The 15,570-nt window shown below is 37.8% G+C and overlaps 1 protein-coding gene across 9 annotated transcripts in view; it reads left to right on the plus strand.

Annotated features, from left to right (window-relative positions):
• The window catches only part of LOC128219990 (malignant fibrous histiocytoma-amplified sequence 1-like), a 39,930-nt gene that overhangs the window by 19,281 nt on the left and 5,079 nt on the right, over positions 1–15,570 (plus strand). For 8 of the 9 annotated variants that reach the window (XM_052928207.1, XM_052928209.1, XM_052928206.1 and 5 more), the window contains exons 4-13: positions 316–948; positions 2,024–2,225; positions 2,812–3,050; positions 3,460–3,604; positions 4,609–4,632; positions 6,532–6,712; positions 7,250–7,399; positions 12,802–12,934; positions 13,296–13,464; positions 14,388–14,555. In XM_052928207.1, coding sequence (XP_052784167.1) covers positions 316–948; positions 2,024–2,225; positions 2,812–3,050; positions 3,460–3,604; positions 4,609–4,632; positions 6,532–6,712; positions 7,250–7,399; positions 12,802–12,934; positions 13,296–13,464; positions 14,388–14,555 — 2,044 coding nt within the window. The remainder of the gene's footprint in view (positions 1–315; positions 949–2,023; positions 2,226–2,811; positions 3,051–3,459; positions 3,605–4,608; positions 4,633–6,531; positions 6,713–7,249; positions 7,400–12,801; positions 12,935–13,295; positions 13,465–14,387; positions 14,556–15,570) is intronic. The other variant, XM_052928211.1, reaches the window with a different exon arrangement.

The raw sequence follows: 15,570 nt of genomic DNA on the forward strand, positions 1-15,570 counted from the left end.
TATTTGATGGAAAAAGTTTAATTATTTTCATGCATGATCATGTTCAACTCATTTGGCTTCAATGATGAAAATGAAAGAAAAGCTTATGATCTGTGTATAGGTAAAAAGATATAAGCGATATTTTGGCACTTTTTTCACTGGAGAATTTGTGTCCTCGTAGCTATAAATGAAAAAAAAAACAATATTTATAGCATTTTATTATTTAAAGAATAATACTCTGACAAATAATGTTTTCTTTTGTAAATGTTGTTGTTTTATTTGTTTTTATTGTACCTTTAATAATTCAAATTATTTTTAAACTATGCTGTTTCACAGATCCTGGTACTGGGTGCACCTAAGAGTGGAAAGACCAGCTTTGTTCAAACGTTTGCCGACGGCCAACCCCGCCTATCAGAGGAGATGTATGAGAAATCTGCGGGCATCGAGGTCAGCGACATGAACATTGAAGACGTTCCTGAGAATGAACCCCCACCTCCCATCTCTTTGTCAGCATCCAAAAAACCGCAAACCTCGGCAAAAGTGACGTCAGCGGCTTCAGGGTCAAAATCTGGCCGACGGACACCAACTATTGAGCAAAATAACCCAAATCAAAAGCAACACTCAAAACAGACAAAGCATTTACCGACTCAGGTCTTGAACGGTGTACAAGAAAGCGATGACGTCATTGCTGACGATAATTCTTCCACGGCCAGTAGCTCCGGCAAGCGGACCCTGAACATGACTATATGGGACTTCTGTGGCCATCCATTTTACCTCTTTCCGCATTATATGTTCTTTGAACAACCAGCGATAGCAATTTTGACTTTCAACATGCATTCTTACAGGAGTGAGCATTTTGAGGAAGTGATCAGCTCTTGGTTTGATTGGATGATTGCAAAAACTAACAAACTGTGTGTTCTGCTCGTTGGAACTCATGCCGATAAGCTGAAGAAAGAAAAGATTAAACAGGTTTGGTATACGTTTTCGGACAATTATCATGGAACCTATAATTAGTATCTTCCATGGTCAAGAGTTTTGTTGGTGTTTTATTTCTTTCATCCCAACCCAACCTTGTTTTCGCAGAATACCCTGCATGAGGGTTGGGATGAAGCTATCATGCACGAGCGGCTATGTTAAATGCTTTTGCTCCCACCTCAGTTAAACAAAATGTAGTAAAAAATGTTTTTTTTTCACTGGAACTCTTTAATGCGTAGTAAAAACAGTGCGTATACATATGTGATAATTCGTGATTGTCATGGATATGCATGCAGTGATTCAGAGAATGTAATTACATAAGCAAATTGTTCTTTAAATAGTTTTGAGGAGAGGGCAGCATTATTCTTGAAAGGAGCGCGAAAAATGTTTTTATGATGACATTCAAAGTGAGAAATATTTAATTTTCATTTGAAATATTGCCACAAGATAAGGTTTTCATGATGCTAGACGACCGTCTTCAACAAGGGAGGTAATTGTGTGATGACAATAAAAAAGGAGTTCCATACAGTACTTGTTTTATCTAAATTGCCCTTGGGCAAGATAAGAATTTCCAGGATGGCCAAGTTTTTGGAACTTCTTATCTGAGGTGGGAGAAAACAGTGTCTAAAGACATACCGCTCTGATATTGGTTATTCTTATATATCTATGATTGAAAACATAGTTTTCACTATAAAATGCACATGTTCAGTATTGGCACTCTTCATGAGACTGCTATTACAATCCTGGTCAACTTACTTTAAAATGAATCTTTAAAAGTCTAACTTGTATAATATATTCAGATAAAACCTGTTGGCTAAATATCGCTAAATTTGGCTCAGTTTCCTCTATGGTTTATACCGGATGTTTTGGACCTTATTTTTTACTCTATGTAAGCATTCCCACTTGGCTCTGGTATTCATGAGGCTTGAAGTAATTTTGCCGGTCCCTGGGATATCGAGCAGTTTCGACTGTTCAACCTATATATATATATATATATATATATATATATATATATATATATATATATATATATATATATATATGTGTATAAGTTCTCTTAAATATGCAGGTATGTAACGAGGTCAAGGCAAAGCTGCAAGCACATGCGGAAAGACAACGTCAGATAGTCCAACGGCGTATTGACGTCATCACTGAGAAGCCCCATATCTCCCAAACCCTTTCCGCCCAACTGAATGCTTACTCGCTACTTCTACAAGAGAAGTTTATAGTCCAGAGTGAGGTCATTATCACGAGCGCTGCCAAAAATACAGGTCTGTGATGTACTGAAACCTATGGTATTCTTTGTTTCTTCTTGTGTTTTTTTCAGGAGGTCCAGGAAGGGGGTTTGGTAGGGGGTAATTGTGGTACTTCATGCACTGTTTGTCTAATTGCTGTATTTTGTATTTTTGGGGGAGGGGCTTTTTGGGGGGCGTGGGGGGGGGGCAAATAAGGGGGTTATTGTGATACTTACTTCATACACTGTTTTGTGTAACTGCTGTATCTTTATTGTCTTTAAAAGTGTGTGTGTGTGTGTGTGTGCGCGTGGTGGTGGTGGGGGGGGGGGGTAATTGCCTCACTGACTTCAAACACCCTCCTGTCTATAGAATTGCACATGTAGTGTGTGATTATAATGCTTTTGGGTTTCAGTTGTAATACAGATTGTTTCAGAACTATTATATAAAACTTAAAATGCAATAATAATAATATAATATTTATTAGGTTTGCAAAATATATGGTCAACCCTTTTTTGTGGCCTTCTTTGAAGTCTCGATGAAAAAGAGTTCTAGTTTATTTTTGAATGTGACTCGTGGAATTGTGATAAAGGAAAATTTAAATACATTTTTTTAATTTTGACAGGTTATGAAACGGTTGCCGCTTCAATTGAGATGCTGTCGAATGACTCCCGACAATTCCCTAATGTATTACGGGTGATCCCGACATTTTGGCTGGACGTGGAATCGTTCTTGGAGGAGAAGGGAAACACAATGGTTGTTCCGATGGTGAAGTTCGACCAGCTGAAGGAGGAAATTGGCGCCAAGTTTGGCATGAAGCACCTTGTCAGTACCATAGTGCAATATCTCCACGAGACTGGCAAGGTATGGGATACAGAGTTTTGGCTGGTGGCCAAGATGGACAGTTCAAATTTAATCATGTTTGTAGCTGTTTTTATTTTAACGATACAAAAACATACCGAAAGAAAACTGGTTGGTAACATTTCTATCATGGACGTTTCAGCCCAAGGTTATTTATCGGGTAGGTCCCTGTTGGGTTTTCAGGAAAACATTTTTTTATATTTTGGAATTTTTTTTTTCCCCTGTCTGCCCATAACAGATCTTTAAAAAAAGTCTTCAGTTGCCAAAGGGACTCACTATTGTTCAAGTTGCTTGCTTCCCAAATGATTATTTAAATCAATTAGGGTTCCTTTTTCATCCTTACAACCTTTTTTTTCACTTGTTCCAATTTTAAACAGATTGCATTACTTTGTTTTTTATCTGATTTTTTCAGGCTCTGTGGTTTGCCAACAATCCCGCAATGAAGGGGGTGGTCATTCTCCGCCCCGCCTGGTTCTTCGATGTGTTTCGGGCGGTGTTCAGGCACGATCTGAAGGAAAAACTGGATGTTGAGGTGGAGGACAGCTTTAAAATGATCGGTGAGCACTTCAGAAGTCAGTTTATGTATCTTCTCAACTATTTCAACTCATTGAGAGTGGTTTATCTGCAAATGCTACTATCATCAGATCTTGTTACCTTTACACAAATACTTAAACCACTTGTATTTCTACTTGGTATCTTACTATTTGGACACTTTTCTACAAAGATGCATCACATTCAATTTGTTTCCACTTTTCTTTTTCTATATGTTTATCTCTGTGATATCTCTAACTGATTTGAATTCAGCTATTGCAATTTTTTGTTGTATAAGTCTTCCGAGGCGAAATTGTATAGATGGTGAAACAAATTTATAGCTGCTAGCTTCAACGTTTGCAAATTATTATGTCGTGTTTTGCCTAGAGTTGGTGCATGTCTGCGTTTTCGATGTATAAATGTTGAAAAGCCACTAAGCAAAATAGCAGGAATGGGATATCTTAGTACACTACTATAAACTATATCATCAACTGGAAATTCTCCGCTTAGGGCTCTCACTTCATACCAAGGCGACCTTGGTTCAATTCCCGGCCCGGGTGCATGTGAGGTATTTTGGTGGAAAATGGAGAACCTGGTGAAAATCCTATAAATGTCTGGCTCGGCGACCAGCATGTCGCTGAGCCCGAAAAGTGGGTTTTCTCCGGGTTCTCCTGTTTCCCCCAAACAAACCACACTCCCGCAAAAAATCGTGCCAACGAGAGTGACTTAGTATAAATAAATATAACTTTCTACACAAATGGTGTAAAATAAATAAAGTTTAAACTAAACTGTATCATTATAATGCGGTGTATGTGATAAAATGTTTATGTTTTATTTTATTTTTCTATACTGTTTATTATAAAAAAATTGTAACTCTATTTTCAACATGATTCTTTGCTAAATTGTAGGTAGTGAAAGCATCATTTTCCGAATAACTGTCCATTAAAGATATGTTTTTTGTCTTAACCATTTTATTTTTTAGCTATTCCTTCTCATTTTTTTTCAATGTTATTCTGTATGTCTTTGCCAGCATTTGACGATGAGTCGGAAGAAGGTAGAGTATTCGCAAATTGCACCTAACCCCGACTTGAGTTCACTTTGATCTAATTGCAAATGTTGTTGTTGTTTTATTTTTCTTCATATTTTTGTATGGCACAATCAGAATGATTTCAATGAACTGTGTGAGTGTTTTGTGTCACAAAAAAAGAGATTTTCAGTTTGATTTAAATTCATGAAATGGACGTGATTTTTGCTGAAGAAATAAAAAATTATTTAAAATACTAGTTAAAAAACCCCATAGCTTATCTTGGTTAGCATAAAGATAGTTTCCTTTTGAAGTTCAAAAACCGTTAAGAATGTAAATATTGCACATATTATACCTATACAAAAATAGTGAGTTTAGCTTAATCCTGTTTCGAGAGGGTTAAGAAGTTTATGTGTACTGTTGATTTTATTATGATGTGCAGAACTCATGTGATGTTAGTTTTTCACTTGCAAAGAGGAAGTTATGCCAATTTCTTCTACAACATGCTTAAATTCTACAGTCGAAACCCATTGGCTCGATATCCCAGGGACTGGCTAAAATACTTTGAGCCTCTCCAATATCAATCCAAGCGGGAATACTTACATAGAGTAAAACAAAATCGGTCCTTAACATCAGGTTCAAGCAAATGAGGAATTTGAGCCAAGGGATATCGAGCAATTGGGTTTTGACTGTACAGAATATTTTTTTTTTTAAAAGAAAAAGTTCTGGATCTGGTCTTTGCGTTTATTTGATGTTTGAAAACCACGCTTCACTAATTTAGTGTCAGTGCTATTTAAAATTAATCTAAGATGCATTTTAATATTTAAGATATCTGGGTTAATCAGCGTTGTCAATGCACAAATTTGTACAATAGTTTTAGCTGAAACCTGCAGCCGGTGGTTTACTTAAGGCCAACAATAGCTCACGATAGCTATTGTTTGCGAATCTGTTCTTGGCTTGTAGTGTATACGTAACAACATAACAAGGATACAAAACAACACAATTTCACGTATCGCTAAGACTTGAAAAGTACTTGAATTTTAGGCTGTTGAATGAAATGTCCATAAATTTGCAAACAACTCCTTTTGGAAATAGTCCTTAAGTTTCCCTGTTCTGATCCAAATGATGTGTCGGTAGTAAAAATAATTCATCTTTGCAAAAGAAATATGCTCTTAGTGGATGCTTTGCTGGTATTTAATATAATCAGAGCTTGGTATTATTGATAGTTTTTGAAAATATGTGGGTTTTTTTATAGTTTCTTACTGAATGCAGGTAGATGATTTTATTCATTGCATTCATAGTATTTACAAGGTCATTTGAGCAAGCACTTTATTTCATCTTTTTACACACCAAAATAACAGACAAAATGCATGGCAGATATTTCAAAGTAAATGTTTAGAATGAGAAGGAGTCTTATTGGCTTGTCTCTATTTTTCGGTTCCTTGGTGTCGTCGTAGCACAAAAACTCTGGTCGTGGCCACATTTCGAAACCTATTGAAGATATGGAAGAAATGAGAGCTGGTTCACATTACCCATAACTTTGGCTCATATAATTGTCTGAAAAGCCCACAACATCATCTGATGAGAGTTAGAGTCTTGATTTAATACATATGTCTGCGCATCAAACATAAGCACTGACATATTCAACACAAACCATGCTGCGCAATATTCATTTGACAAGGAGTTTGATAATTATAAGAAAACAGCTATAAATAGGGTATCTAATGTAATGCAACCGTGATTGGTTATTCCTAGTAATAATACCAGACGTCAATATGTTTTAATTAATTTCGTGGTCACTATTCCAGATATAAACATGTTTTGACATATTACCCGGTAATTATACTAGGTACCATATGTTTCGACACAATTCCCGGTAACTAAACCAGACATGAATATGTTTTGACACATTCCCCGTCACTATACCAGGTATCACACAGTCAAAGTACGACCAGATGAAGGAGGAGTTCCTGACAGAAGGCATAGTGGACAGAGACCTTCTCAAATGTATGATGAGCCACCTGCTCCCCCTCGAGACAAATGGACCGTTCATGGAGGTCCTCAACCTCTTCATGGATAACCTTGACCTTGGATACGTTGTCACGAAAAAGTATGACATATTGAAAATAATTTACAACAGTCCTATTGGCAATATACATGTAATTATGATTAAAATATATAAGTAAGATTGTGGCTAGCCTATAAGATCAGTCCCAATATCACAAACAATACTTTAAAGTCAAATCTCAACATCAAGCTTATAACTCATTTTACCTAATACGAGCATAGTGTGATTCATTATCTATTTCTAAAGGACATTTTCATGTAGAATGTGTTGGAAAAATAAGCTTCTTTGTAAATCTTACAATTTCGACCAAAACTTTTCATCTACATCTTTTATGAGATTAAATACACTTTTTAAAAGAGTAAAATCATCACTTTAAAATTTTTAAGGTAAAAAAGGTTAAGATTAAGATTGAGGTTTGACTTTATGTAATATTTGGGACAAGACGAGATCACCTGACCACATGCTATAACAGTACCTGTGGTCTCAATGATGGGTCAGTAATTTCATCAAAGGTTCTTTATGTTATTTTCTATCATAATGTAATCAGTTTATCAGCAACTACTTTAATTAAATTTTCAGGCCTGGTGGTTACAACCTTGACCCGGATACAGAAGGGATGATCTCCCGGAAGTACCTGTTGCCATGGTTCCGGAACGTACCAGAGCCACCTTCTGTTTCCGAGGTATGGGGACCTCTGGAGGGAAAACAGCGGCTGGCAGGTGTTTGCAGGTAATGCATATCAATATCTAATCTAATTTATTGCAGAGGCGGTATTGCTTATTATTATTATTATTATTATTATTTACCAGACTTCTCAAGCACTTTTTTCATGTACATTAACACGTTCAAAAGTACTGTACAGAATTACTAGAATGTTACAATATTTAAAAAGATAAAAATAAAAATATTTAAAAAATTAAAACATCAATATTACTCAAGTCACAGATTTAGTTCAAATGTAAAAATAAGAGTTAAAAAGACACACATAAAAATAAGATACAGATAAGACTCAAGACTCTAAAGCGACAAGGTTATCAAAGTAATTAGTCCAGATAAAACTTCTTAAAAAAGTGAGTTTTAAGTGCTCTTTTAAACACTGGCAGAGTTTCACAGCTTCTAAGTGTTCTAGGTAGGGCATTCCAGAGTTTAGGGGCTGCCGTCATGAATGCACGATCACCATAAGTCACAGTCCTACTACGCGGTACAACCAGTGTTAAAAAATCATTTTGGGACCTAAGTTGTCTGGATGGGATATAAATGTCTAGCATGTTGCGTATGTAAGTAGGGGCCTGTCCGTGAAGCGCTTTAAACACAGTAGTGAGGATTTTGTACTCAACTCGGATGTGCATCGGAAGCCAATGTAGTTCCTTTAACACAGGGGTTATGTGGCTGTTACGTGGTGTCCTGGTGATAACCCGAGCAGCCGTATTTTGAACATTTTGGAGTTTATTGAGAACGTACTTTGGAGATCCACAAAGCAGCGAATTACAATAATCCAGCCTTGATGTCACTAACGTGTTTATCAGGGTTCTGGTTGAGTCAACGGTCAGGTATTTCCGGATTTGACCTATTTGTCGAATTTGCATGAAGCATGAACGAGAGACAGAGTTTACATGTTGTTCCATGTCTAAGTGAGAGTCTAGTACGGCACCAAGGTTTCGAACTGTTGTCGATGGTTTTATAACAGAATCACCTACTCGTATAGTAAGGTCTTCAACTTTACTACGTTTTGGTACAAAGACAATCATTTCAGTTTTGTCAGCATTGAGTTTTAGAAAGTTATTGTTCATCCACAGTACGATGTCATTATGTCTCCCCCTCTCTGGGGGAGACATATTGTTTTTGCCCTGTCCGTCAGTCCGGTAGTCCGTCCGTACGTCACACTTCGTTTCCGATCGATAACTGGAAAACCGCATGACCTAGGATCACCAAACTTGGTAGGGAGGTTGGTCGTGAGGTGAAGAGGATCCCTATAGTTTTTGGGGTCACTAGGTCAAAGGTCAAGGTCGCGGCGACCCCCAATATAAAAAACATTTCTGCTCAAAATCTTGAGAACGGTTTGACCTAGGTTCACCAAACTTGGTAGGGAGGTTGGTCGTGAGGTGTAGAGGATCCCTATTGTTTTTGGGGTCACTAGGTCAAAGGTCAAGGTCGCGGCGACCCCCAATATAAAAAACATTTCTGCTCAAAATCTTGAGAACGGTTTGACCTAGGTTCACCAAACTTGGTAGGGAGGTTGGTCATGAGGTGTAGAAGATCCCTATTGTTTTTGGGGTCACTAGGTCAAAGGTCAAGGTCGCGGCGACCCCCAATGTAAAAAACATTTCCGCTCAATATCTTGAGAATGGTTTGACCTAGGTTCACCAAACTTGGTAGGGAGGTTGATCATGAGATTTAGAAAACTCCTATATTTTGGGGGGTCACAAGGTCAAAGGTCAACGTCGCTGTGACCTCTAATGTAAAAAAATATTTCCGTGCAATATCAGGAGAATGCTTTGATCTAGGTTCACCAAACTTTGAAGTGAGGTTGGTCATGATGTCTAGTTGATTTTGCGATCAGTTGGTCAAAGGTCAAGGTCACTGACCTTGAGGTGAAGAACCGGTTTCTGCTCAATAACTCAAGAACGTTTACACCCAGGAACTTCATACTTGGTATGCCAGTTAGTCATGACTAGTTGATGGCCCCTATTGATTTTGGGATCAGAAGGTCAAAGATGAAGGTCACAATACTGTGAGGTAAAAAATGGTTTCCGCTCAATAACTAAAGAATGCTTCCACCCAGGAACTTAATACCTATGGTATGCCAGTTGATCATGACTAGTAGATGACCCGTATTGATTTTCAGGTCAGTAGGTCAAAGGTGAAGGTGACCTTGAGGTAAAATAACAGTTTCCGCTGATTTACTAAACACAACTTCGGCCCAGGAACTTCATACTTGGTTTGCTAGTTGGTCTTGATTATAAGATGACCACTATTGATTTTGAGGTCAGTAGGTCAAGGTCAATTTCTTTGTCACCAGTACGTACGTCACACTTCTTTTGGCTCAATAACTTATGAAAGCTTGGACCCAGGAACTTCATACTTGGACCCAGGAACTTCATACTTTGTATGCAGGTTGGTCATGACCAGTAGATGACCCCTATGTTTGTTCGTCTCCAGTCCAAAAGTACAAATTTCATGTCCATCATTGATTATTTCTCACCTACGACCACACAATGGGGGAGACATGCGCTTTTTCAAAAAAGCAATCTCTAGTTTAGGCACGATTCAATCCGTTGCAGAGTCTCATTGCGTGAAACAGCTTCCTTTGGTTTAAACGCCATGTACAATTGCGAATCGTCAGCATAGAAATGATATTGAAGTTCATGCTTCCGACAAATCGCACCCACAGGTTTGGTGTACATGATGTAATTCTTGGGGCCAGGAACAGACCCTTGTGGCACAGAAAATGTCAAACATACAGGTTTTGACAGTTCTCCATCGATACAGACTGTTTGATGACGCTCGGATAGATACGATTTCATCCATTGTAGAGGTTTGCCTACTATGCCAAAGTGTTGTTCAAGTCGGCAAAGCAGGGTGCTGTGGTCAATCGTATCAAAAGCAGCAGATAAGTCCAACATGACTAGCACCGTAGCCTCATTCTGATCAAGTGAGCGGAGGATGTCATTTTGTACACATAATAAAGCAGATTCTGTTGAATGAAATTGCTTATAAGCAGACTGGCGTTCTTCATGAAGGTTATGTGCAGATAGGTGTCTTTCAAGTTGGGAATCGACAGCTTTCTCGAGAACCTTTGACAAAAACGGTAAATTCGATACAGGCCGGTAGTTTTTCAGTACCTCTTGATCTAATCCTGTCTTCTTGATTAAAGGTCTTACTCTTGAGCTTTTAAAAGCTGGTGGTACATATGCCCTTTCAAGTGAAGTGTTAATGATTTTGGTGATCAATGGTAATAGTTCACCTAAACAATCTTTCAACAGCCATGTTGGAATGGGGTCTAGTTCACAGGATTTGTTAGGAGAATTGCGAATAATCTTTGAGATGTCCATATCAGAGACTACTGAAAAGTTTGAAAATTGCTCTTCATTAAGAGGTGCTTCAGGAACAACAGTGTCTATTTGTTGGTGAGACTTGGTCCAGGCTATATCACTACGTATGCATTCAACCTTATCTACAAAGAAGTCACTAAAGTCTTGTGCTAGAACTTTTGCAGATTTACCAGATGGCAGCACTGCATCTTTGGTATTACCCATCAAATGTTGGGTTACTTTGGTAAGGCCTTTCATGTCACGACCGCAAGACTCTACTTTCTCACTGTAGTAATTGACTTTGGACACATTTAGAAGCTTGTTAGTTACAGCACATTGGTTTCTGTAGATTGCGTGATCTATTGTCAATCCAGTCAACCGCCACTTTCGCTCTAACTGACGTCTTAAATGTTTAGCATCATGAAGTTCTTGGGAATACCACGGATTCATTGGTCTTAGTACAACGGTCTTGGACTTAAGAGGCGCATGTTTGTCAAGAAGGGAATAGAGACCATCGTTGTAAGCATCAACTAGTTCATCAACATTGAGACTATCGTTTACACTATTTAAAATATCTGATTCCAAAATATCGGTTTTAAACTCATCAACATCTATATACTTTAGCTTTCTGTAAGTCACAGTTTTTCGTACTGGTGGTGGTTTGGACGCACTAGCATTGAAAACCACAGCAAAGTGATCACGAGATGTATTGCCGTTGTTGTCCGGGAGTCCGGGATCAGATATTTCTACATTTGATACCGTTGTGCCTGTATCTCTGGTAATAAGCACATCTAGTATGTGGCCTGCTACATGAGTAGGCTCAGTGACGTGCTGTCTCATACCACACGCTTCTAAAACGCTGTTGAATTTTGACGTGTTAGGGTTTGACCGATTGTCCAGGTGAAAATTAACATCGCCAACCACAATAATATCGTTCTCAGCAGTCGTAAAGTTTGCAAGAAATGTTGGCCATTCGTCATCAAGAAATGTCGTAGTCTTAATGCCATTTTGTTTATTTGGAGGCGGCCTATATACCACAGCTAATCGCAGAGAAAAGTTTTTTATAGTGATGTTGCAGTCCATATATTCAAAAGAAGTAACATTGGTATTGTGACTGGATGCAAGCATGTAAAGTTTTAGGGGTGCCTTGTGGATGACCGCTACCCCACCACCACGACCTTGGCGAGGAACATGGGCGATTTTGTATCCACTAGGCACTAACTCGGCAATACATGCTTTGTCTCCTGGACCACCAAGCCATGTTTCTGTCACAGCCACAATGTCAAAGTCGTTGGAAGTGATATAATCAGAAAAGGCTAAAGTCTTGTTTTTCACTGATCTCGAATTGTGACAACATATTTTGATTTTAGTTTGCCCTTTACGAACAGACAGTGGTTCAAGTGTGATCTTTCTCAAGTTGTGGGGATTAACACTGTTTATATTGGTATTTTGTCTATGTTCAGTATTTGTTATTGATGTTGTTATATGTGTTGATATATTCTGAGGTAAGATACGAATATTAGTAAGGTGAACTCCATCATTTGTGTCCCATATTCGTCTTTCATTGACCCGACCTCCTCTAGTACCCCTATGTTGATGTAGTATATCTAACTGTTTCAGTGTTTCTAGTACACATGGATTAAGTCTTGCTGGTGATAATTGCCTTATACTGTGTAGGCTACAGCTATTATATTGGATAATCCTTGGTAAACACTGATCAGCTAAAAAATCCGCCTTAGGCAAGATACACATTTTTGAAACTTCAAATGATATATAAGTTATGTTCATAATTTCCAAATTTCCACAAAACCACAAAGTTATTCCACACAAAAAGTATATATATCCAATCATGACACATTCATAGACACTGGTGACAAATTTCACAGTAATCCTTCAAGTATTTCTTGTTAAAATAATTAAAAGTTTACAGAGCACATTTTTTTGCAGCCTACACCTTGGCGCACTAATACTTTGATGTTACTAATACTTTATTGCTTATAGTAAAATATGTTCAACAATTTGATGCTGGGCTAATGACAACACCATACCTATTCTTTTTCATTCAGTTGCTCTTTTACTATTTAACCTTTTTTCAAACAGGTTTCCTAAGTACATGCCGCCTGGTCTGTTTGAGATGCTGAGTGTTCGCGCGCACAAAGGCACCCACAACCTCCGCTTCCTGTCACACTGGGGCTCCGGGTTCCATGCCAAACATAAAACAGACAAGCTGCAGGTATGCTTTTGAACTTTTGAATTTGATTGTTGCGATATTCTTAGTGCCTGAAGACTCTCAAGGCTAGAAATGTAATAGTAAGGATGGTTTTAGGTTATGCTCTTCTTACAACAATGCATGCCTTTGAAACCAATTATGTCTTGAAACCAACAAGACATAATTAAAGAAGCAAATTTTGTTACTGGTTAGTTGACCACTGTAGCCTTCAAAGATTTACAATGAAAAAATTACATACCATTTCTTTTATTTTGTGGTTTCATTTTGCAAAAATCGAATCGAAATGTACTGGTTTCAGAACCAATCATATTTACCAGTACAATTCTCATACGAAAGAATGTAAAGTCTTGCTCTGCACTTGCAGTTGATGTTCACGTACTACGGTCACGAGGACGACAATGGGACAACACTGCGGTTCGAGCTAAGAGATGACACTCACGATCCAAACGAGGATGCAGTTTCTGGCTCCCACATGTGGTCAGTACTACTTCCGCTGCTCATGGATCTTGAGGAACTGCTACATTCCTACACCGGTAAGATATAGTGCCATGTTTTGGAAGATTTTGTCACCAGATCAAGGACACAGTTTTCAGTGCATACATATGGACTGTGCTACTTCTGCTAAGGAACTACTTCTGCTAAAGAACTGCTAAATTCCTACACTGGTATGATATAGTGCCATGTTTTTGAAGATATTGTCACCAGATCAAGGACGCAGTTTTCAGTGCACACATATGGACTGTACTTGTAACTTCTCCTAAGGAACTGCTACATTCCTACACTGGTATGATAAAGTGCCATGTTTCTAAAGAAATTGCTACCCCAAAAAGTAAGCGGTTCTTGGTGCACACGTATGGACTGAGCTACATCTGCTAAAGAATTACTTGTGCTAAGGAACTGCCACATTCATACACTTGTATGATATAGTGCCATTTAGTTTCTAAAGAAACCCAAACAATGAGGTGGTTTCCGGTGCGCACATGTAGACAGTGATTACTTCCACTATTCATGGACCATGAGTAACTGCTACATTGCAACACTGGTTCGATAGGTGGACATGAAGTTAGACAGTCACCATGTGATAACAGTTTTCAGTAAGATACGGGCAAGGTACATGTGTACATACATCATTTTGTCACCTGTGTTTTCTCCACTGTTGCTACTGCTGGTGGACATTGAGAGATTGTTTAACTCACTAACAGTTACATCTAAACCATGCATAGATGTATTTGTTTACAAGTGTTCAAGATAGCTAGAAATTAGAGATTTCACTTCTGGTCATAATAAGCCAGAGGGTTTGATACTAATGCAAACATGACACATTTGTGAAGAACCTTTTATAACTAATCAATCACTTTGTGTTGTGAGTATGTCGAAGTAAACATAGGGTTGATCAAATGTCGCAGATGCTATATTCAAACTTGGTATTCTCAATTTCATATTCTCTATTTTACAGGAGTGTTGGTTGAGCGGCTGATGGAGTGTCCGGGTTGTCGCCTCCTGACCTTTCAGGGGGAATGGCTGACACCCAAGGAGACCCAGGGGCTCCCCACTCGCCCATGTGAGGAATGTAATGAGAACATCGACACTGCTTTTCTTGTACAGCCCAGGGAAAAGAAGAGAGGTAAAAATTGGGTTCATTCAAGGAATGTCTTATGAACAATGTTTTGGCAAATTATCAAAATATTAATCAAGTATGCTAAGTTATTTATAATGTCCTGTGAATCAAAATCAATAGTCAACAGTCAAACTGTTGGCTCAATAGCGCTTGGCTTGATTTCCCCGTTGGCTCGTACTTGACGTAAAGTCCGTTTTTTTTTTTTTAACTCTATGTATTTGCGAGGCTTGAAGTATTTTGGCTGGTCCCTTGTATATCGAGCCAATGGTTTTCGACTGAATATGCAAATGGTATTAAAATATGTTTAAAGTATTCAATGGATTCAGTTATTTTGCATGTTGTGATTTATCTTGTAAGACAAGAAAACTTAGAAATAAAAAGCAAAATTATGATAAATTGCCATAAGATTGTTGATAAGAGTTATGATGTTGGTGTTGAAGTTAAAGGGGCTTGTGGCATAGCTTGTAAAATGTTTAAGTCTTATTGATTTGGAACATTCCCACAGTCTTTAAAAATTTCAAATCTCCCAATAAATTATTTTGCTACAATTAAATTCAATATATTTTTCAATTAAACTCTTTCTGGGGTTACTTTAACTGCAGAATTTCTTCCTCGGATATTGATAAAAGATAATTTTAACCATAATTAGCTTTTAACTCTGAAAACATAATACAGAATAAAATTTAGAAATGTATCCACTGACATTGGAATAGTTCCTTTCAAAGAAGCATAGTTCAGCTATGTTTACAAGCCCCTTGTGATGTGATGTGATGTGATGGTTTCTGTTGCTGTTTGTGTCAAAGTTTGGGAATTCTTATGAAATGCAATCTTAAATGCTATATATATAACACCAATATTAAAGTCCTGTCTGTCTATTGCATCTGTTGGTGTTTTTTCATTACAATGAGGTTAACAGAATATTTGTCATCGGAAGATTTATGTTTGAATACACAGTAATTTTACCGATTTTAGAAGGCAAAAATATTTTTTAAGATGTTGTCAGCTTCATACCTTGTGCATG

Source organism: Mya arenaria, chromosome 15, assembly GCF_026914265.1.
Source record: "Mya arenaria isolate MELC-2E11 chromosome 15, ASM2691426v1".
Lineage (NCBI taxonomy): Eukaryota > Metazoa > Mollusca > Bivalvia > Myida > Myidae > Mya > Mya arenaria.